The sequence below is a fragment of the Xenopus laevis genome, chromosome 5S, assembly GCF_017654675.1.
Source record: "Xenopus laevis strain J_2021 chromosome 5S, Xenopus_laevis_v10.1, whole genome shotgun sequence".
NCBI lineage: Eukaryota > Metazoa > Chordata > Amphibia > Anura > Pipidae > Xenopus > Xenopus laevis.
Genome location: NC_054380.1, coordinates 135,644,360 through 135,668,539, shown reverse-complemented (window position 1 = coordinate 135,668,539; position 24,180 = coordinate 135,644,360). Strand labels below are relative to the sequence as shown.

General features: G+C 40.9%; 1 protein-coding gene across 1 annotated transcript in view; it reads left to right on the top strand.

The window, feature by feature from the left end:
* The first annotated feature begins 1,148 nt into the window (after window positions 1–1,148).
* rhag.S (Rh associated glycoprotein S homeolog) overlaps window positions 1,149–24,180 on the top strand; it is a 35,742-nt gene continuing 12,710 nt past the window's right edge. The window contains exons 1-4 of the mRNA XM_018266004.2: window positions 1,149–1,370; window positions 20,668–20,851; window positions 23,174–23,321; window positions 23,855–24,002. Coding sequence (XP_018121493.1) covers window positions 1,202–1,370; window positions 20,668–20,851; window positions 23,174–23,321; window positions 23,855–24,002 — 649 coding nt within the window. The 5' untranslated portion in view covers window positions 1,149–1,201. The remainder of the gene's footprint in view (window positions 1,371–20,667; window positions 20,852–23,173; window positions 23,322–23,854; window positions 24,003–24,180) is intronic.

Below are 24,180 nucleotides of genomic sequence, written 5' to 3'. Positions count from 1 at the left end.
TATGTGTATTAATTACTAATCAGCCTTATATTGTGACATTTCTATTCTATGTGTACTGTATATTGTGAGTGGGTCCCTAAGCTCAGTAAGTGACAGCAGCACAGAGCATGTGAATCAGTGAATCAGCAGAAAAGAAGATGGGGAGCTACTGGGGCATCTTTGGAGACACAGATCTTTACTGCTAATGAATAAAAAAAAAAACATTTTGGAAAAGTGCTAAATAATTTCTCCAGAAACGAACTGCGGCTTCCTTATAGAGGTATATTGGTATGGGATCCGTTATCTGGAAACCTGTTATCCAAAAAGCTCAAAACTATGAAAAGGGAATCTGCCGTGAACTCGATTTTATCCAAAAATGTTCTTTTTCTGTGTAATAATAAAACAGTCGCTTGTACTTGATCCCAACTAAGATATAATTAATCCTTATTGGAAGCAAAACCAGTGTATTGGGTTTATTTAATGTTTTCATGATGTTCTAGTAGACTTAAGGTACAGGTTTAGGATCTGTTATCTAGAATGCTTGGGAATTTCTGGATAAGGAGTCTTTCCATAATTTGGATCTTCATGTCTTAAAACTACTAGAAAATCACATAAACATGAAATAAACCCAATAGGCTGGTTTTGCTTCCAATAAGGATTAATTATATCTTAGTTGGGATCAAGTACAAGCTACTGTTTTATTATTACACAGAAAAAGGAAATTATTTTTTTTTAAAAATTTCCATAATTTGGAGCTTTCTGGATAACAGGTTTCTGGATGACGGATCCCATACCTGTATAAAGATCCAAATTATGGAAAGATCCGTTATGCAGAAACCCCCAGGTCCTGAGCATTCTGCATAACAAGTCCCATACCTGTATCGAGATGTTTAATTCAAAAGCAGGGTGAAAAAAATCATTTTTCTTCATGTGTTTAGTTTTCTGATTAATACATTTTTTAAATCAATTAATAAAGGCGAGTTTATACATTCGTTGTGTTGTGAGTGTGTTTGTGGTTATGGAATAAAATTTAAGAAGCAAAAAAAAAAAACAGTTTTCAGAGTTGAGCTGTAAGTTGTGTTTTTGGAGGCTGACAGGGGTGTGTCCCAGCCCCTAATTGTGCAGTGTCATTGGTATCTCCTGTATGGGCAGCCCATTATATGTGAGCAGCACAACACATCCCTTTATCAGTCTCCTGCAGGTCTGACAGCAGCTCAGCACCATGTCCTACTCAACCAACATGAGGTTCCGACTCCCGGCTTTAGCCCTTACGCTGGAAATAATCATTATTATTTTATTTGGGATATTTGTCAGATACGACACCCATGAGCAGAGTGATCCTCAGCAGAATTCCACGGCCGCTCACAGCCAATTCCTCAGCCTGTATCCGTGTAAGTATCCTCTTTTATTTCTACCATATTGTCAATCGATTCCACAAATGACGTTTTTTTGGGGGATTTATTTTTTTATTTTAATATTTGCTAATCATGGCATTTATTTTCATAGAGCTAGTTATCACTTTGCAAGTTTTAGGATATAAAAACCCTTCCCAGTTCTATAATCACTTGGTTGCAAACAAATTTAACAGAAAATTAAGGGGTAATATTACTAAACGGAGAAAATTCGCCAACGACGGCTTCGCTGCCATCGCAACACTTCGCCAGACGTAAGTTTGCTAGTACAACGCTAATTTACTAAAATGTGAACTTGCGTCCAAGGTGGCGAACGCTGGCGAATTTTCGCTAGCGTTACTTCAGCAATCAAAACGAAGATGCGCTAGCGTTCAATTCTGCCTACCGCAACTTCGTTAGAGGTCTTCGCTCAGGCTAATTTGCATACGGTGGGAAATTATAAAGTTGAATGGACGTTTATGTTGCAGCAAATACACTACGGGGCATATTTATCAAGGGTTTAATTTCGAATTGAAAAAACTTCGAAATTCTAATTCAAAAAGACCAACTGAAATTAAGTCAAAGGTTTTTTTTTTTTGGTCAGATAGCTCCATTTTCGATCGAATAGACCCATATTCGGCCGAATTCGAATCATACGTATCAAAGGAATATTCGATTCAAAGTTTTTCCCAAAAAAAGCTTTGATTTTCAAAATCTACCAATTGACTCCAAATAGGAGAACAGCAATTAGGCAGGTTTTAGATGGCGAATGGTCGAAGTCACATTTTTAAAGAGACAGTACATGATAAATTTCGATATTCAAATTTTTTTCAAATTCAAATCGAATTTGGACTATTCCCTAGTCGAAGTACACAAAAAATAGCTCGAAATTCAAATTTTTTTCATTTGAAAATTCACCTTGACCTGTGATAAATCTGCCCCTAACTATACAGTGGGCTCAATATGTAGGGCATTATATTAACTCTATTGTCTTTATTAAGGTTCCCTGGACTTGTGTAATGTAGGGGGTTATTTATCAAAGTCCGAATTTATCTCAATATTTTCTGGTCTGGTTTGTGCGCTTACATTACATTTTCCAAAAGATTTGCTTTGCAGGAAAAAAAATCTGATTTTTCATCCAATTTTTTTCACATTTTTCACCCAAAAACTCTGATTTTTGCCCGAAAACTCCAATAAATGAGACAATGTGCAATTGGTTTTCATTTTTTATTATTTGTGGTTTTTTAGAAAGTTATTTAGCTTTTTATTCAGCAGCTCTCCAGTTTGCAATGTCAGCAGTCTAGTTGCTAGGGTCCCAATTACCCTAGCAACCATGCATTGATTTGTATAAGGAATATGGAATATGAATAGTAGAGAGAATGAATAGAAAGATGAGTAATAAAAAGTATCAATAACGGGGCAGATGTATCAAGGGTTGAATCTTGAATAAAAAAAAGACCAACCGAAATGTATTTAAAAAATCAAAGTTTTTTTTTTTTTGCAGGTGAATAGGCCATTTTCATTTGAATTCAAATCGTTCGAATCGAAGTAACATTGTATTCGATCGAATTATATTAGAAGTTTTTCCTAAAAAAACGTAGATTTTTCAAAGTCCACCAGTACATGATAAATTTCGATATTCAATTTTTTTTCAAATTCAAATAGAGTTTGGACTATTACCTAGATGAAATACACAAAAATTAGCTTGAAATTCAGATTTTTTTTCATTCGAATTTTCACTTTGACCTTTGATAAATCTGCCCCTAAATGTGTAGCCTTATAGTGCATTTTTTTTTTAGATGGGGTCAGTGACTCCCGTTTCAAAGCTGCAAAGAATCAGAAGAAGAAGGCGAATAATTCAAAAACCTATAGAAAAATAAATGATGAAGACTAACTGAAAAGTGGCTTAGAACTGGCCATGCTATAATATACTAAAAGTTAACTTAAAGGTAGACCACCCCTTTAAACCATTTCGAAATATCGTAAAAAAAAAATTTATTTATAAGGTAGTGTTTTTTGTCGTTTGTTTCAATCTGAAAAGCCACAAATCATTCAAATTATTAGATGTATAGGACATGTAATACAAATTTAAATAATATTCGTGTTTATTACATTATATTTTGAAATATGAATTTAAATATTAAATAAAATATTGTTTTTATTAGTTTTTTTTCCCCTTTATATTCTGTTGCAGCTGTGTAACCAATGATCTCTATTGATGTTTATATATATATATATATATATATATATATATATATATATATATATATATATATATATATATATATATAATTGCTTTCCATGGATATTACTGTAGCTTGATACCTGGGGTGAGTGCATAGCTCATTATCATCTTGCTTTTGCTTGCATGAAGGTCTTTGCTGTAAATCATGTGCCAGGGCTCAGGGCTGTCAGATAGAGCTGCTGCTGGTGCCCATTCCAGACATTCCAGTTGTGCGTCGAGTGCTGGCAGTTGTTAACGTGATGTTTTGCCGAAAAATTCTGGAATTTCCCACAAAATTCACGAAACGGCGAAAAATTCAGAAAAATCGTGAAATCGGAAAGTTCACGAATAATTTGTGAAATTTGAACGGTTTCACTAAAAAATCATGAAATTCGACCATTTTCACAAAAAAATCGTGAAATTCGAAAATTTTCATGGAGAAGTCGAGAAAAACCAAAAATTGGCGCCGACGAATTTACACCGGCAAATTTTCGTTGTGCACTGCATTAAAAAATTGCAAGGGCTAGCCCTGCAGCTTCAATAAGAGTTGGAGAGCAGCACAAGCAAACAAATAGTTCCAGGGGGAACCAAATAAGGGCTGTGGTTGCTAATGTGTAGCTTCTATGTACCTATGGGAGACTCTGGCAGTACAACTGGTTTTAAACCAAAACTTGCCTCCAAACCAGGAATTCAAAGATAAACACCTGCTTTGAGGACATTGGGAGCAACATCCAAGGGGTTGGTGAGGAACATGTTGCTCATGAGCCACTGCTTGTGGAACACAGCTCTATAGTGAATAACATACAACAGAAGTAGTAGAAGTAAAGTTGGTCATAAATTCGCAGATTTGGTTGGGCAGTTGGGACAATTTCAGTCATAATGGCAGATGGTCTGGGCACAAAAGTCAGTATATTAGCTGTTCAGTTATAGCTACTAGGATGTATAGGACAGCAAATAAGTGTGTACCCCAAGTCTCACCCTAGTTGACCTCCTACAATCACTTTCAGGGGCATCTAGAAGAGCAAGTAGGCATTATGCCCAAATCTCACCTAAATTGGCCTTCGGGCTAAATCCTACTGTTTCATTTATATTCTGTATTTTCCCACCCCATCAAGTTTGCCTTGGGAGCTAATGCTCATGTATAAATAATTCTGTTCTGTATTTGCAGAATTGTGTCATTCAATAGGACCATAACACAATACAATATATGCACTGGAAATTTCAAGTTGAAGCTGCTCAAATTGTACTCACTTAACTTTTATGATCCAACAGGACTAATACGGCAATAATATAAGGATATTGTCTATTGCATATACAGTATATTCTACTTGTATTGTCCCTATTACTGAGATCTTATCTTTCTTTTCCCAACAAGAGCTTTCCCAATTTGTGTTTAAACATGTCTACAAATCAAAGGGCCAGTGTATAGAACATGAGATTGTCCTGGGCTCATACCAATCACTGCTCCATGCTCAGATATTCTCTCTCTCCCAGTTGTTTCAATTGTTTTTGAAAGTATTCTGTTAATTCACTAGACTGAGTCTCCTGCTTTTTCAGTGGAGGAAAAAAATCTCCAGGGAGAAAAGAAAGTTTGGCAAGGTTACTATTTTTATAGGTAGAGTATCATGAGAAGCACGTACTGTAGATAGGGTTGCTACCTGTCCGGATTTGACCCAGCCTGGGGCAGGATCTCCCTTGATTGACATGGCGATCAGCCAATTGCTGATCTCCACATCATTGGCCCGCCCCTGTGTAGTTTCATGCTCTGCCCGCAACGTGACTGGTCCGCCCCTATGACATCATGGTGCCGCCCTTTGCCCAGACCAAGGGAAACGGAAAGGTGGCAACAGTAACTGGAGTTCAGTTTTCTCTGATCCTGTTTTTATTAATCTCCTTCTCCTATAGGTAGGGTTTGGGTCTGCTTTCATTTTAAAAGGTACTAAACCACCTTCCCTGGTTTTAAAAAATGAACACAATTCATGATTAGGACTTCTCCCATTTTTCTTTAATTTAGCTCCAACAGTTATTCATGGAAAAACAAGCTGGTGCTCAAAAGGTAAGGAAAGGGGGTGCCAAGTTGTTGAGTACTCTCCAGTGATTCTAGTTGCATACTTCCTACCCTGTTTTTTTTTTTTTAAAAAATGCACTGGCCACACCATAGAGTAATTGTACAATACCAAACCTTCATGTTTTCAGTACCACGCACGCACCCAGCTTCAACAGGCACAAGGGATTCCTGAGAAACTGGAACAAAATGGCAGCATAGTGTTCCACAGTAAAAGTACCCTGGCTCCATCCTGGGATTGGAATGCCTAGAAAAGCCAATGATTTTAACTTTCCTTTTCCTTTAAGCACCAATAACATGCTGTTTTTTTTAATGAATAAACTCTTGAGTTGCACGTCAAGATAAGTAAGGAGCAAACTGGTCACAGTAAACACAGTAGGACACCTCCAATGAACTGCCTTGGTTGTTTCAGGTCCCACACATTCCCCTCCCTATGTCCCTGCCCCAATATAATGAATAGTGAATGTCCCATTAGTAACATATCTAACAGTATCATTTGTGTCAGTGAAATGAGAGTAGAACAGCTATAATCATCCACTGGTCCAGTGTTACATGTTTGTGTATTCATTTCTGCTTGTGGGTTACTCAGCCCATGTTCCTGTCTGGTTACTGTAAAACACTCACTACTAACATTTGCTAACATTTTTAATCCCTTCTGAAATTAAGTATGTACCATATACGTATGGAATGCACAGTCTGTCATAACACAGTGAATAATGGGATGGGGGTACAGGGATGCCTATTAAGGAGATCAGGGAATCCACTGGCCAGGCTGAGCAGACCTTGGAGTATATTATATTAATACTTAAACCATAATATCATCTACTTTATCAATTCTGATTAGCCATGACAATAATGTCTGAAAAAAATGTATATATCTATATACGTATAATATAAATGATGATCATGATGATATACTGTATATAAACGTACCTCCACAGGCCGCACTCTCTCTGTAACTCTCAAAATAGTTCCGGGTGCTGCACTACGTTGTATAACAACATATACGAATGAAGATTGTGCGCACACCTTCCAAAATCAATCAATTTCAGTATTGCCTAATACATTGGCGCAGATTTACTAAAGGGGCGAAGTGGCAGTGGCTAGCGAAAATTCGCCAGAAATTCAATCCGCAGGGACATCGCCAATTCACTAACAGGCACAGACGACAATTCGCTATCGAAAGAGACAGTCGAGCACTCTATCGACAGGCGACTTTTAACTCCGGCGGATGGTCGTTGAAAAAACTTTGAAAAAACGACTTTTCCTTTTTTTAAGCGGGATTGCCTGAAAAAGTCCTAACTTAAGCTTTTTTGGGTTAACATTTTTTTCCAGACATTTGAGGGCCATGGAATGGTTATTTTACAGTGGGCTCATGTCTAGGGCATTATTTGATCTAATTTGTCTTTATTAAAGTTCCTTGGACATGTGTCCACAGGGGCGGACTGTGACATCTGAGGGCGGGGCTATGACGCCTTCAAAATACCGGCTTGTCTGGTTCAAAACCGGACAGGTGGCAACCCTAGTAGTGCACTTGATCACTTGCCCCTGTGGGCTCTCATACGTTGGCAAAACGGACCTTACGTTGTGTCAGTGAATGGATGCCCACAGATCAGCCATCAATAATGTATACCGTGATCAAAAGACTATAAAACCTGTTGCTAAACACTTTTTTAGAATTGGGGCACAGATTATCCTCTTTGAGTCCTTTTCATCAAACTCAATCAACATTTCTCTCTAAATTGTTTCTTAGACATTCGATAAACGTATGTGTATATTTATTAAAGTTTGCAGTTTTGTGATGACTTCTACAGCACCTGTGATATAATGTCAATCTTGTAATTAACACATATAACTGTTTCACGTTGGCTGGCCCCTCCCCTTATTGCCCGAGTATATTCGTTGCCACGGTAGCCTGTTTTGCTTGGGACACAGGGAAAGTGAGGTCAGCCGATTTTGGTATAGGCGGAGAATACTACCTTATAAATCTTGTATCAGTGGACATTTTGAAAAAGGTTTTAGACCAAAACCGAAACATCAATGTATTCAACAATACTGAAATAAAGAGATTGATTTTGGAAGGTGTGCGCACAATCTTCGTTCATATATATTTATATATAGCTCTGCAACAACCTCAAATGAAGTAGAGAACATCATCCACTCAAACCCCATCAATTCCCCTCAAACCCTACCCATTCCTCTTCAAATTCCACCAATTCCCCTCAAATTCCACCAATTCCCCTCAAATCCCACCCATTCTCCCTCAAACCCCACCCATTTCTCCTCAAATCCCACCCATTCCCCTCAAATTCCACCCATCCCCCTCAAATTACACCCATTCTCTCTCAAACCCCACCCATCCACCTTAAAATCACACCCATTCTCCATCAAAACCCACCCATTTCCCCTCAATTCCCACTCATTCCCCCTCAAACCCCACTCATTCCCCCTCAAATCCTACCCATTCTCCCTCAAACCCCACCCATTTCTCCTCAAATCCCACCCATTCCCCTCAAATTCCACCCATTCCCCTCAAATTCCACCCATTCTCTCTCAAACCCCACCCATCCACCTTAAAATCACACCCATTCTCCATCAAAACCCACCCATTTCCCCTCAATTCCCACTCATTCCCCCTCAAACCCCACTCATTCCCCCTCAAATCCTACCCATTCTCCCTCAAACCCCACCCATTCTTCCTCAAATCCCACCCATTCTCCCTCAAACTCCACCCATTCTTCCTCAAACCCCACCAATTCCTCCTCAAATCCCACCCATTCCCCTCAAATCCCACCCATTCTCTCTCAAACCCTACCCATCCACCTTAAAATCCCACCCATTTTCCATCAAACCCCACCCATTCCCCCTCAAAACCCACCCATTCCCCCTCAAATCCTACCCATTCTCCTTCAAACCCCACCCATTCCCCATCAAGTACCACCCCTTTTGCAACCCAAGAATCACACCTTTCTATCTCAGGGCCACAGTAGCTATAGAACCCCCTGCACCCCCTTATTAGCAAACCTGAGCTGCCTCAAACATCTAGGATGAAAAGAATTTGACACTTTCTACACTTGGTTTTGTAATATCAAAATAAGGCTCCATTAATTATCATAGAAGAATACAGGAAAATGGTAATAGGCTGTAATAGAATCCTGACAGTGCTGGTGGTGGAAGCATCATTGAAAGTAGACCCCCAAAAAAGTCCAGGCTCCCCAGACGTACAGAACAATTATAACTGCTGTAACTGTTATGCTATGATATTATTTTATATCTCCAAGCTGTGCCCGAGATGTTGCTTTTCTTGGCTCTCGGCCAGTGAGAGTCATCCAACCTAGGAAATTACAGTAGTTAAACGCTTAGCCTTAAAAAAATAATATATACAACTCTCTCAGGCGATGTTCAGCCCAATCACCAGGATTATATTGTACATAGGCAGTAATCCACACTGAGATGCACAGTTATTGTTATTGGGCAAAGAGTTGTTGACATTGAAGGGATCATTTACTGACACCCAGGGGGCAAGTTTAATAACACTAAAGGGTGCAAAAGTGTGCCATTATTGCTCATGTAAAAAACACTTACATCCAGGGTCTGCACCTCCAACTGAATAATAAAGTTCCATTGTGATGCTCCCTAACTAGCTCAACTCATGAATACAGTACTGCCAACTCCAGACAGCCCTGTATTCATCAGAGAGGACCCAAGGCTCTGTGGTCTGTTTTTCACACTATCAGCAATAGTAACAAAAGGCAGGGGCCTCCAGGCACTCTAGGAAATCCACAGGGCCACAAGTATAAAGTAGATCCACCTTCTACTATGGTGGAGTCCACAAATGTTCCTTCCCTTTTATAAATGAAGGAACCAGTAAACTCTACTCTACAAAGGCAGAATACTTTCCTCCCACAGGTCATGACTTACTAAGGACATAAGTTGAATGCTAACCCTATAGGTCCCCTACAATCTCTTTTTTGTGTTTTATGTCTTAGATAACTGCATTAGGCAAAATTATTCCTGCATTAAGAGCCTTTCCTCCAGTTTATTATAAAAATACTTTGTAGTTTATGATTACCAGTTAAAATGATTACTCACTTTTTGTTGACTATGATTTCTATAGGAAACTATCCGGGGAACAAATCAATTAGGAAGGCTCATTTTGTTTGTCATGGATAGAGAATTTATCAGAGAATCAGAGGGTTATTTATTTCTCCCCTTGTAATAGATTTTCCTTTTTGGCACTATGAAAGGGAAATGCTTGCAATACCTCAGCAACTTCTTTTGTGTTGCAGTTAAAGGGTCGGTTCTGTAAGGCATTCATCAATAAAATGCTGTCAACACCGGCTAAAATAAGATATAATGAAAGAAATAAGGCAATGTTTTTGCAACGTATCTTGCTAAGTAAATGAGGACACAGTTGTGATGGGATCTTGGCACTATGGAAATGAAGAAAGAACTGATTAAAGGAGAGCTATATGGCTACAAATGGCATATTTTTTATACAGAACTTATTGCACGAGGCTAAAGTTTGAGCTTGTCAATAGCAGCAATGATCCAGGACTTCAGACTTGTCACAGGGGGTCACCATCGCCATGGGAGGGCATATCGGGGAAAGATCTGCTCGTTTGGCGAGGTTTGGCCAGGATGTCCCTTGCTTGCAAGCGGATGTCAACAAACTGGCATATAAGAAGCAGATGATAATCAGCACTGATGTTAGTTTATGTAACTTGATTTATGAATTTAAATATGCATGCTAAATGTATCCTAAATAGGGATGTAGCGAACGTCGGAAAAAAAGTTCGCGAACATATTCGCGAACTTGCGCAAAAATGCGAGCGGTTCGCGAACGGTTCGCGAACCCCATAGACTTCAATGGGAAGGCGAACTTTAACATCTAGAAAAGACATTTCTGGCCAGAAAAATGATTTTAAAGTTGTTTAAAGGGTGCAACGACCTGGACAGTGGCATGCCAGAGGGGGATCAAGGGCAAAAATGTATCTGAAAAATCTGCCTGTGTGTGCTTGGAAGAGATAGTGTAGGGGGAGAGCTGTTAGTGATTTCAGGGACAGATGATAGTAAGTTTGCTGGCTAGTAATCTGCTTGATACTGCTCTGTATTGGAGGGACAGAAGTCTGCAGGGATTTGAGGGACATTTTAGCTTAGGTAGCTTTGCTGGCTAGTAATCTACTGTTCTCTTTAAACAACTGCCATACGTTGACCTTGTAGGCATTGTTTGCCCAGTTTTTTTGGACGCAGCCACTGAAGCACAGTTGCCATAAAAAATATGCCATATAAATGCTGAAAATAGTAATTTTTCGCCATACGTTGACCTTGTAGACATTGTTTGCCCAGTTTTTTTGGTTGCAGCCACTGAAGCACAGTTGCCAGAAAAAATATGCCATACAGATGAAGCCACTTGGATTTGTGAGATAAATGCGTCATGACTCATGGTTAATTGAAGAAACTGCGTTATCTAAAGTCATCTTAACTCATTTAATGCATTTAACCTTTCCATTAGCATACCAAAGCACCATTGTGAACAATGGTGAATGCTTTAATTAGATGGGATGTTGTGACGCAGTTTTCTGTGTTAAATGAGATAAATGGGATATCTGTGTTTAGTTATTCTGTGTCAAACAGACAAACCAAAGTGGCTGCATCTGTATAAATGCTGAAAATAGTCATTTTTTGCCATACGTTGACCTTGTAGGCATTGTTTGCCCAGTTTTTTTGGTCGCAGCCACTGAAGCACAGTTGCCAGAAAAAATATGCCATATAAATGCTGAAAATAGTAATTTTTTGCCATATACGTTGAGTCAACGTATGGCAAAAAATGACTATTTTCAGCATTTATATGGCATATTTTTTCTGGCCTCTGTGCTTCAGTGGCTGCGGCCAAAAAAACTGGGCAAACAATGCCTACAAGGTCAACGTCGTTGACCTTGTAGGCATTGTTTGCCCAGTTTTTTTGGCCGCAGCCACTGAAGCACAGAGGCCAGAAAAAATATGCCATATAAATGCTGAAAATAGTCATTTTTTTGGTCGCAGCCACTGAAGCACAGTTGCCAGAAAAATTATGCCATATAAATGCTGAAAATATGCATTTTTTTGGTTGCAGCCACTGAAGCACAGAGGCCAGAAAAATTATGCCATATAAATGCTGAAAATATAAATTTTTTTGGTTGCAGCCACTGAAGCACAGAGGCCAGAAAAATTATGCCATATAAATGCAGAAAATATGCATTTTTTTGGTCGCAGCCACTGAAGCACAGTTGCCAGAAAAATTATGCCATATAAATGCTGAAAATATGCATTTTTTTGGTTGCAGCCACTGAAGCACAGAGGCCAGAAAAATTATGCCATATAAATGCTGAAAATATAAATTTTTTTGGTTGCAGCCACTGAAGCACAGAGGCCAGAAAAATTATGCCATATAAATGCTGAAAATATGCATTTTTTTGGTCGCAGCCACTGAAGCACAGTTGCCAGAAAAATTATGCCATATAAATGCTGAAAATATGCATTTTTTTGGTTGCAGCCACTGAAGCACAGAGGCCAGAAAAATTATGCCATATAAATGCAGAAAATATGCATTTTTTTGGACGCAGCCACTGAAGCACAGTTGCCAGAAAAAATATGCCATATAAATGCTGAAAATAGTCATTTTTTGCCATACGTTGACCTTGTAGACATTGTTTGCCCAGTTTTTTTGGTTGCAGCCACTGAAGCACAGAGGCCAGAAAAAATGAAACCAGTAGGGTTTGCACCCTAGTTTGTAACGGTGGCGGAGGGAGGAGGAGGACGCTAAAGGACAGCTGTGTGTGGAGTCATGAGGCTTGAAGAGAAGGACAGCTGCATAGAAGTCAGAACAAGTCTTCCGGCGTGCAGTAACCCTCCGAGATCCACCCCTCATTCATTTTAATAAAGGTCAGGTAATCGACACTTTTGTGACCTAGGCGAGTTCTCTTCTCAGTTACAATCCCTCCTGCTGCACTGAAGGTCCTTTCTGAGAGCACACTTGAGGCTGGGCAAGACAAGAGGTTCATGGCAAATTGTGACAGCTCTGGCCACAGATCAAGCCTGCGCACCCAGTAGTCCAGGGGTTCATCGCTCCTCAGAGTGTCGATATCTGCAGTTAATGCCAGGTAGTCCGCTACCTGCCGGTCGAGGCGTTCTTTGAGGGTGGATCCAGAAGGGTTGTGGCGCTGCCTTGGACAGAAAAACATTTGCATGTCTGACGTTACAGACTGGCCAAAGGGCTTTGTCCTTGCAGGTGTGCTCGTGGCAGGATTACTGGCACCTCTGCCCCTGGAATGTTGATGAGTTCCTGAAGTGACATCACCCTTAAAAGCATTGTACAACACGTTTTGCAGGCTGGTTTGTAAATGCCGCATCTTTTGGACTTGTGGTATGTTGGTAACATTTCTGACACTTTATGCTTGTACCGAGGGTCTAGTAGCGTTGCGACCCAGTACAGGTCCTTCTCCTTAAGCCTCTTGATACGGGGGTCCTTCAACAGGCATGACAGCATGAAAGACCCCATTCTCACAAGGTTGGATGCAGAGCTATCCATCTCCGCTTCCTCATTATCAAGGACTGCATCATCCACGGTCTCCTCCCCCCAGCCACGTACAAGACCAGGGGTCCCCAAAAGGTCACCACTAGCCCCCTGGGAAGCCTGCTCCTGTTGGTCCTCCTCCTCCTCCTCCTCCACAAAGCCACCTTCCTCCTCTGACTCCACTTCTGGCACCTCTCCCTGCGTTGCAGCAGGTGCCTGGGTTCGTTCTGGTGATTCCGACCAGAAATCGTGCGCTTCCAGCTCCTCGTCACGCTGGTCTACAGCCTCATCTGTCACTCGTCGCACGGCACGCTCCAGGAAGAAAGCGAAGGGTATTAGGTCGCTGATGGTGCCTTCGGTGCGACTGACCATATTTGTCACCTCTTCAAAAGGTCGCATGAGCCTGCAGGCATCGCGCATAAGCACCCAGTAACGGGGGAAAAAAATCCCCAGCTGTGCAGATCCAGTCCTACCACCCAGTTCAAAAAGGTACTCGTTGACGGCCCTTTGTTGTTGCAGCAGACGTTCCAACATAAGGAGCGTTGAATTCCAGCGAGTCTGGCTGTCAGAAATCAAACGCCTGACTGGCATGTTGTAGCGCTGCTGAATGTCAGCAAGGCGTGCCATGGCTGTGTAGGAACGTCTGAAATGGGCCGACACCTTTCTGGACTGGGTGAGAACGTCCTGGAATCCTGGGTACTTGGAGACAAAACGTTGGACTATTAAATTTAACACATGTGCCATGCAGGGCACATGTGTTAAATTGCCTAGTCTCAACGCTGCCAACAGATTGCTTCCATTGTCACACACCACTTTTCCGATCTGCAGTTGGTGTGGGGTCAGCCACCGATCGGCCTGTGACTGCAGAGATGACAGGAGTACAGATCCGGTATGGTTTTTGCTTTCCAGGCACGTCATCCCCAAGACAGCGTGACAACGGCGTACCTGGCACGTCGAATAGCCTAGGGGGAGCTGGGGGTGCACAGGTGTGGAGGAGGAGAAGGAGGACCCAGCAGCAGAGTAAGAAGAAGAAGAAGACGAGGTAGAGAGCGATGGAGGAGTAGAGGTGGTGGCAGAACCGCGTGCAATCCGTGGCGGTGACACCAACTCCACTGTTGTTGTTGAGCTACCCATTCCCTGCTTCCCAGCCATTACCAAGTTCACCCAGTGGGCAGTGTAGGTGACATACCTGCCCTGACCATGCTTGGAGGACCATGCGTCAGTAGTCATATGGACCTTGGCCCAACACTAAGTGACAGAGATGCGGTAACTTGGCTCTGCACATGTTGGTACAGGTGTGGTATTCCCTTTTTAGAAAAAAAATTGCGGCTGGGTACCTTCCACTGCGGTGTCCCAATTGCTACAAATTTGCGGAAGGCCTCAGAGTCCACCAGCTGGTATGGTAAAAGCTGGCGGGCTAAGAGTGCAGACAAGCCAGCTGTCAGACGCCGGGCAAGGGGGTGACAGTCAGACATTGGCTTCTTACGCTCAAACATGGCCTTCACAGAAACTTGGCTGGTGGCAGATGACTGGGAATGGGAACAGGTGGTCAAGGTGGAAGGCGGAGTGGAGGGTGGTTCAGACGGGTCAAGGAGAGCAGAGGTAGAGCAGTAAGATGCTGGACCAGAAGGAGTGTGGCTTTTAGTTTGCCTGTTGCCTTTGAGGTGTTGCTCCCAAAGTGCTTTGTGCTTGCCGCTCATGTGCCTTCGCATAGAAGTTGTACCTATGTGGCTGTTGGGCTTACCAAGGCTCAGTTTCTGACTGCACTCATTGCAAATTACAATGCTTTTGTCAGAGGCACACACATTAAAAAAATCCCACACTGCTGACTTTTTGGAAGTGTGCGATCTGGCGGTAACAGTAGAAGTTGGCGGCATTGGCGGCAATGGCGGGTGCGTTGGCCGGCTGAACACAGGTGCCGATACATGTTGTTGCCCTACTGATCCCTGCGGGCTGTCCTCCCTGCTTCTTCTAAGTCTTATTCTCCTACTGCCTCTCTGACTCTCCGTCTCTCCATCTGAACTACCCTCCTCTTGCTCTCTTCTACTAGGCACCCACAAAACATCAATCTCCTCATCATCATTCTCCTCAGATGCATCAATTTCTTCTGACACATCACAGAAGGAAGCAGCAGCAGCGGGACCTCCTCCTCATCACTCATTATGTCCATCGCTATCGTGTTCTCTGCCAGAATTAAATCTGGTGTAAGGTCCTCATCTCCTTCATCTTCTTCTGGCAATAATGGTTGCGCATTACTCAGTTCAAGAAACTCATGGGAAAATAACTCCTCTGACCCCAGTGAAGAAGGGGCACCGGTGGTGGAGGAAGTGTTACGTGGGGTGGCCATAGCAGTGGAGGATGTTGTGGTAAAGTTAGAAACGGTAGAGGATGGGGTGTGCTGTGTAAGCCAGTCAACTACCTCTTCAGCATTTTGGGAGTTCAGGGTCATTGGCTTTTTAAAACTGGGCAATTTGCTAGGGCCACAGGATTGCATAGCAGCACGGCCCCTAGCACGGCCTCTGCGTGGCGGCCTGCCTTTGCCTGGCATTATTTTTAAAAAAACAACAACAACAACAAAAACTCAGTTGGTTTTTCTGGAAACGATAATACACACAGCTAGATGGCGGGTTGAAGAAAACAGTGTGCAAATAATGCCTACAAGGTCAACGTATACACTACTACAGCGGTGGATACGGATTACGTAAAATATATGAATGCTGCTTGAAAAAAAGTAACTCAAGTGGTTTTTCTAGAGACGATAATATTATCAATATTTAGACAAAATGTGAACAAGCTCACACAGCTAGATGGCGGGTTGAAGAAAACAGTGTGCAAATAATGCCTACAAGGTCAACGTATACACTACTACAGCGGTGGATACGGATTACGTAAAATATATGAATGCTGCTTGAAAAAAGTAACTCAAGTGGTTTTTCTAGAGACGATAATATTATCAATATTTAGACAAAATGTGAACAAGCTCACACAGCTAGATGGCGGGTTGAAGAAAACAGTGTGCAAATAATGCCTACAAGGTCAACGTATACACTACTACAGCGGTGGATACCGATTACGTAAAATATATGAATGCTGCTTGAAATAGTCACTCCGGTGTTTTTTCTGGAGACGGTAATATTATGGATATTTAGACAGAATGTGAACAAGGTCACACAGCTAGATGGCGGGTTGAAGAAAACAGTGTGCAAATAATGCCTACAAGGTCAACGTATACACTACTACAGCGGTGGATACCGATTACGTAAAATATATTATGGCTGCTTGAAAAAAGTCACTCCGGTGTTTTTTCTGGAGACCGGTAATATTATGGATATTTAGACAGAATGTGAACAAGGTCACACAGCTAGATGGCGGGTTGAAGAAAACAGTGTGCAAATAATGCCTACAAGGTCAACGTATACACTACTACAGCGGTGGATACGGATTACGTAAATATATTATGGCTGCTTGAAAAAAGTCACTCCGGTGTTTTTTCTGGAGACGGTAATATTATGGATATTTAGACAGAATGTGAACAAGGTCACACAGCTAGATGGCGGGTTGAAGAAAACAGTGTGCAAATAATGCCTACAAGGTCAACGTATACACTACTACAGCGGTGGATACGGATTACGTAAAATATATTATGGCTGCTTGAAAAAAGTCACTCCGGTTGTTTTTTCTGGAGACGGTAATATTATGGATATTTAGACAGAATGTGAACAAGGTCACACAGCTAGATGGCGGGTTGAAGAAAACAGTGTGCAAATAATGCCTACAAGGTCAACGTATACACTACTACAGCGGTGGATACGGATTACGTAAAATATATGAATGCTGCTTGAAAAAAAGTAACTCAAGTGGTTTTTCTAGAGACGATAATATTATCAATATTTAGACAAAATGTGAACAAGCTCACACAGCTAGATGGCGGGTTGAAGAAAACACTGTGCAAATAATGCCTACAAGGTCAACGTATACACTACTACAGCGGTGGATACGGATTACGTAAAATATATGAATGCTGCTTGAAAAAAGTCACTCCGGTGTTTTTTCTGGAGATGGTAATATTATGGATATTTAGACAGAATGTGAACAAGGTCACACAGCTAGATGGCGGGTTGAAGAAAACAGTGTGCAAATAATGCCTACAAGGTCAACGTATACACTACTACAGCGGTGGATACGGATTACGTAAAATATATTATGGCTGCTTGAAAAAAGTCACTCCGGTGTTTTTTCTGGAGACGGTAATATTATGGATATTTAGACAGAATGTGAACAAGGTCACACAGCTAGATGGCGGGTTGAAGAAAACAGTGTGCAAATAATGCCTACAGGGCAAATAATGCCTAAAAGGTCAACTTATACACTACTACAGCGGTAGTAAAATAAAAAAAAGTAAAATAAAAAAAAAATGAATATTAAAAAAAAAAAATTAAAGTTGGTGCTGCTGAACTACTAGGAGCAGCAGATTAGCACACCAGTCCCACTCCCCAACACTGCTAGACTAATAGCACTGGGCTCTTATAGTAGTAGTAGTAGTAGTAGTAAAACAACAAAAAAATAAATAAAAGCAGTCCTTACAAGGACTACTGTTATTGCAGCAGTCAGCAGATGAGATCAGAAGCAGGACAGCTGCCCACTGCAGCTACATACAGAGCACTGCAGTAGAAGGTAGATTACTAGCCAGCAAAGCTACCTAAGCTTAAATGTCCCTCAAACCCCTGCAGACTTCTGTCCCTCCAATAACAGAGCAGTATCAAAACGATTACTAGCCAGCAAACTTTCAACTGTCCCTGAAATCACTAACAGGCAGCAGCTCTCTCCCTACACTATCTCTTCAGCACACACAGGCAGAGTGAAAAAACGCTGCAGGGCTTCGGTTTTTATAGGGAAGGGGAGTGATCCAGGGGAGAGCTTCCTGATTGGCTGCCATGTACCTGCTGGTCTGGGGTGAGAGGGCAAAAAAAAGCGCCAACAATGGCGAACCCAAAATGGCGAACGTCGCGCGACGTTCGCGAACTTCCGGCGAGCGCGAACACCCGATGTTCGCGCGAACAAGTTCGCCGGCGAACAGTTCGCGACATCTCTAATCCTAAATAGGACTAAGTAAGGCAGTCCTTTGATCAGAACCAGGGGTACTAGTAATGTAGATAGCAGTACCATTCAGCAGCAGGAAAGTCCAGCAAGGTACTGTCGTGTAGTAAGCCACTGTCAGTTCTTGCTACCGCAGGGTGCTTTGGAGAACATTTTCTCATCTGGTGGACTGATGAGGCCCCATCTGGAATATGCAGTACATATTTGGCCTCTGGTACTCAAAAAGAATATCACAAAAAGCCCAGAGAAGAGTGGTTAAACTTAGAGTTATGAGGAAAGGTTGGCTGGTCTAGGGTGGTTTCCACTGGAGAAGAGGCACGGGGGGTGGGGATTAGATTGAACAAATGTACAAGGGGACCATGCAATAAACTCGCTGGAGACCTTTTAACCACTAGATTCTTCCAGAAAACAAGAGGACATCCCCTGACATTAGAAAAAGAAGTCTCAGTCTTAAGATAAGAAAAGGCTTTTACGTGAAGCCATGAAGTTATAGAATGGTCACAATTGTACTGGCAGATACATTAGATACCTTGAAAAAATGGTTAGATAGCTTTTTTAGCAAGTTTACTGAATGTAACCCTATAGTCAAATGTCCACCCTGGAGTCAGGAGAGAATAAAACCCTCTCTGAGACTTCATATGGAGTATTTTGCCTTCTTCTGCATAAACTTCAAGTCAGTCACTTGGACAAAAGGTCAGACTTAACAGATGTGTATCTTTTTTTCCAATCTGCTATGCGAGTAACTTTAAACTTGTATTCAACAAAGTGGGGGGTTTTACCACTTTTTTCTCGTAATAAATTAACTTTAAACTTGGAAATTCCACTCATTCATATGCAGGTAATCTCTTGGCATTCTGTGCAAAGGTGGGAGTGAATGGTCTGTTCCAATTCTGAGTATATCAGTTTCTCTGCTGTATGGGGCAGTGCCAAACAATGCTGATTTATGAGAAATAAATGGTTTATGCCGAGCCGAACTGAGTGATGTGTAATAAATTGTGCATTCTATTAAACAGAAATTCTGTTGTGCCATTGAGTTGTTTTCCAAGATAAGGGTTCCTCCCAAAATTCCTGCTGTGATTATCGCCAGATTATGGGAAGACTACAATTGGCATGGACAAAACACTGTATAAAATAATGTAACCTCATGGAAAAGTCAACTTTTTCATATTTATATTACCTTCTCCTTTTTTGCAAGTAACAGAAGCCCAATTTGGCTTTAAGCCAGTGATCCCCAACCAGTGGCACATTAGTAATATGTTGCTTCCCAACCCCTTGGTTGTTGCACCCAGTGGTCTCAAAGCAGGTGCTTATTGTTCAATGTTTGGTTTGGAGGCAAGTTATAGTTGTATAAAAAACAGGTGTACTGCCAAACAGAGTCTCCTGTAGGCTGCCAGTCCACATAGGGACTACCAAATAGCCAATCACAGCACTTACTGTATTTTGCACCACCCAGGAACTTTTTTCAATCTTGTGTTGCTCCTCAACTTAAACATCTCATTATTGCTCATGGGTAAAAAAGGTTGAGGACTCCTGCTTTAAGGCATTATACTCTTCCAGAAGACGCAGGGAGAACATAAGAACTCCTTGCAGAAGGTGCACTGGCTGGAACTGAACCTATGACCCCAGTACTGTAATACAGATTCCATCATGCTGCAAAACGAGTGCGAAAGAAATAAGGAGAATTAACTAATGCAGAGTAAACATGGACACTGAATTTTTGTGACCTATGAAATCTGAACTCTGTTTCAAAGTGTCTTCAACTTAGTTGCTAAACATCAAAAGGAATCAAGCCTGACCTCCACCTCGGCTGTAATTCCGTTGAGCTTTATTAAAGAGGGCCAAAAAATTTTTTGCAAGACTTCCAGAGAATATTTTGATCCACGGTACAGGTGCTAAACCTGTCCCTATTTGTAAATGAAGCTTACGTTGCATCATTAATATGGGTGTCATTATAGGGTGGGGCATAAGCTTTTCTGTAGAGCACAATTCATAAGCAACAACAACAAAGTGTGTATGAGAGTAATACACATTAGTGCCTACTAGTTACATAAGGTGTAAAGTTTGCCCAGATCCAGCAACTAATAGCAACCAATCAACCCTTACTGCTCAGCTAGTTGGAAGCAAGCTAACTGGTTGCCATGAGTTGCTAGGCTAGAAGCAATCTGCACCTTTCTTTATGTGACCTTCTAAAAGTGTCATGAACAAAGACACAAGCTGTTTATATACAACATTGTAGCACAGTCAAGTATGAACCCTCTTCTGCACCTCGTGCCTTACCTACTAAAACTGAATATGATATTTGTGCTCTGATTGAAATAAACAACCATTAATGTATTGTTTTCCCTTTACCCTTCAGTATTCCAGGATGTCCATGTCATGATCTTCGTTGGGTTTGGTTTCCTGATGACATTTTTGAAGAGATATGGGTTCAGCAGTGTCGGGATCAATATGCTCATTGCTGCACTGGGACTTCAGTGGGGAATTTTAATGCAAGGATTCTGGCATCTTCACCATGGGAAAATTGAAGTCGATATATTGAAGTGGGTTATTGTTTTATAAACTTTTGGAAAAGCTGCTGCCTAATTGTGTATTTGTATTATCTGGAACTCTTGTTTTTGAGAAATATCCAAACAGATCTAGATACAGTAGCAATGTGTATATTAAAGGAAATATTACTCCCTTTTTGACATGAGCTCATTCAGTTGTTATGTCTTCAAGTTCCAGAATCCGCCAATTCACTTTGAGGAGGGGTTGGATCATTCTGTGAGCATAGGGAGGTGGGGAACTGGTCCCAAAGAGATGGACTATCATTGTTTCCATTTAAGTATAATCAAGTCACCTACTTTGAATTCTTCCTACTGAGAGACACCCACAGACAACTTCTTCTCAATCATATTAGGTCTTGTAGAATCAAGTCTAAGCGAGGAACACCCAAAATTAGTACAGGTACACTCTAATCACAAAACAGTGGCTTTGTTTATGGGGTTATCACTTAGCCCAGTAAAGTTTGTGACAATGTTCATGTTTAGTTTAGCTGTATTTTGTTTTTGGCCACCTAATTCCAATAGAATTATTATTATATGCTTATGACATATTTTTCCGTAATACATTTATACTAGTAGCACTACTCTGAGAATTTATGACTTATTGGCTTGTGCATCACTTCCTGCACCAACACTTTCACTTTTCAACATCTAGGGGCACATTTACCTAGGGTCGAATATCGAGGGTTAATTAACCCTCGATATTCGACCATCAAAGTAAAATCGATATTCGAAGTCGAAGGTTTTGCGCTATTCCTACGATCGAGCGATCGAAGGAATAATCGTTCGATCGAACGATTAACTCTTTTGAATCGAACGATTTGAAGGATTTTAATCATTTTAATCCATCGATCGAAGGATATTCCCTTCAATCAGGAAATTGTTAGCCTTCCCCATAGGCTAACATTGGCCTCTGTAGGTTTTAGGTGGCGAACTAGGGGGTCGAATAATTTTTTAAAGAGACAGTACTTCGACTATCGAATGGTCGAATAGTCGAACGATTTTTAGTTCGAATCGTTCAATTAGAAGTCGAAGGTCGTAGTTGAAGGTCGAAGTAGCCCATTCGATGGTCCAAGTAGCCATATTCAACCATTCGAAATTCGATCTTTTTTTCCTCTATTCCGTCACTCGTATAGAGGGCCCCCTATAGTACCATTTGTATTATTACTTCTGTAAACTACATTTTGTTTGTCAAGCTCAGGCTGCTCAGTTCTTAGACAATCTCCTGTCTGTATTTGCCAATCTTCTTCTGTGTCAGCTCATCTGAAATTTGCTTTCACGTTCCTGGTTGCAGTATGTTAAAGGTACCAGTACTTAAGGGCCATAAATACCAGAAAAATAAAATGTTGCCATGCATTTACGGAAGGACGTGTTAGAGGCCTTGCACATGTATAATGTGAGATTCCATTTATCGCTCAGATCTTATGTAAAAAAAGCACATTTCCACCCAAATGGGAATTTTTTTTAAAAATAATTAATTTAATCTACATTTTCCGCTCTGTTCCCTACAGTTTGTTCATATACCCAAAAAAGACAAATAGGTGTGCCATAGGAATAGAAGGAGAGTGTAAATAACAGGCAAAAGGTACATAGCTAGAATGAACATAATGTTGCTGTGCCTCCTGGTTTATACCACAGCCATATGATAGATATTAACTCCATCAGCAAGTCAACAGAAAAACATATACAACATAACTATGGATGCTTCCTTTTTTCCATTATGAATCATTTAAACATCTGGACATTTTCAATTCTCCCTAAATTCTACAAAGGTCTTGAGGAATCTATTGCCATAGAGTTTTAGAAAGTCTCAACTGGATCTCTGTTGGTCCCATTGGATCCATCCGTGAAACTGGGAAGACATGCAGTCAGACCCAGAAATCACTGTAGTCATTGCAACTTTTTCACTTCCTTTGCTATTGTGAACTTGTCACATCAAAAATGTGTTCAAATATAAGGAGATGGTATCAGAATGAGTCTTCAAGGGTCTTCCAAAGAACCTGTCGTCCAGAGATTACACTTACAACCATGGGAATTAGCCTTGGTGGAGACACACTAGGATCTAGGGACACCCTCAGTTATTTTGTCAGTTTTATCTTCAGGAGCCAACGGTCTGCAACTGCCATATTTGACCGATCATGGCATTTTGTTGGCAAACATTGTTCCAATTGTTCTAACCCTCTAAATGGGAGATATTACATTCAGGAATCTGTTTCCCATATTGATGTCTAGACATAAGATACATTTATTTTATGTGCCCAGTTTTCCCATGTGTATCATAACTATATCTCTTTGATCAAACTTTTTATTTTTTTTCAGGATGATCAATGCTGATTTCAGTACTGCGACTGTCTTGATCTCATTCGGTGCTGTCTTGGGGAAGACAAGTCCAGTTCAAATGCTAATCATGGCAGTTATAGAAATTGCTATATTTGCTTGCAATGAGCATCTGGCTGGAATGCTGGGGGTAAGTAAAAAAGATAGATATGCAAAGAAACAACTGTAGTTATAGTTACATCATAACTTATGTTGGTTGTATCACTACCTACACATATCTACTCTATGCAGACTCCAATCTCAATACAGGTATAGGATCCGTTATCCAGAAACATGATATACAGAAAGCTCCAAATTACGCAATGTCTCTCATAGACTCCATTTTATCCAAAAAATCTAATTTTTAAAAATGATTGCCTTTTTCTGTGTAATAATAAAACAGTAACTTGTACTTGATCCCAACTAAGATATAATTACTCCTTATTGGAAGCAAAACCAGCCTATTGGGTTTATTGAATGTTTAAATTAATTTCTAGTAGACTTAAGGCATGAAGACCCAAATTACGGAAAGATCCGTTATACGGAAAAACCCTGGGTCCCAAGCATTCTGGATAACAGGTCCTATACCTGTACAATTAAAAACTGCTGGGAATTTCCATTACTCTGATCTTGATTTATATCTAATCACAAAACCCAACTCAGTGCAGTTTCTTTATTTGACAGGCCAGTGACATTGGAGCTTCCATGACCATTCATACCTTTGGAGCCTACTTCGGGTTGGCGGCTGCAGTGGTTTTATACCGGCCTTCATTAAAAAACGGTCATGAAAACGAAGGGTCTGTTTATCACTCGGATTTGTTTGCTATGATCGGTAAGAATTTATATGGCAGTTGTTCTGGATAGTGTGGACGGAGGGATTCATAAGCAAATGTATGGTTATTATTTAATAGATATCTGACTTATTACAATAAGATATTGATTTGGAACAATTTAGTCAGTGGTCTGCCAGGTTATTTACTCAAGTATCTCCTGCTGAGGGGAAACTTTCC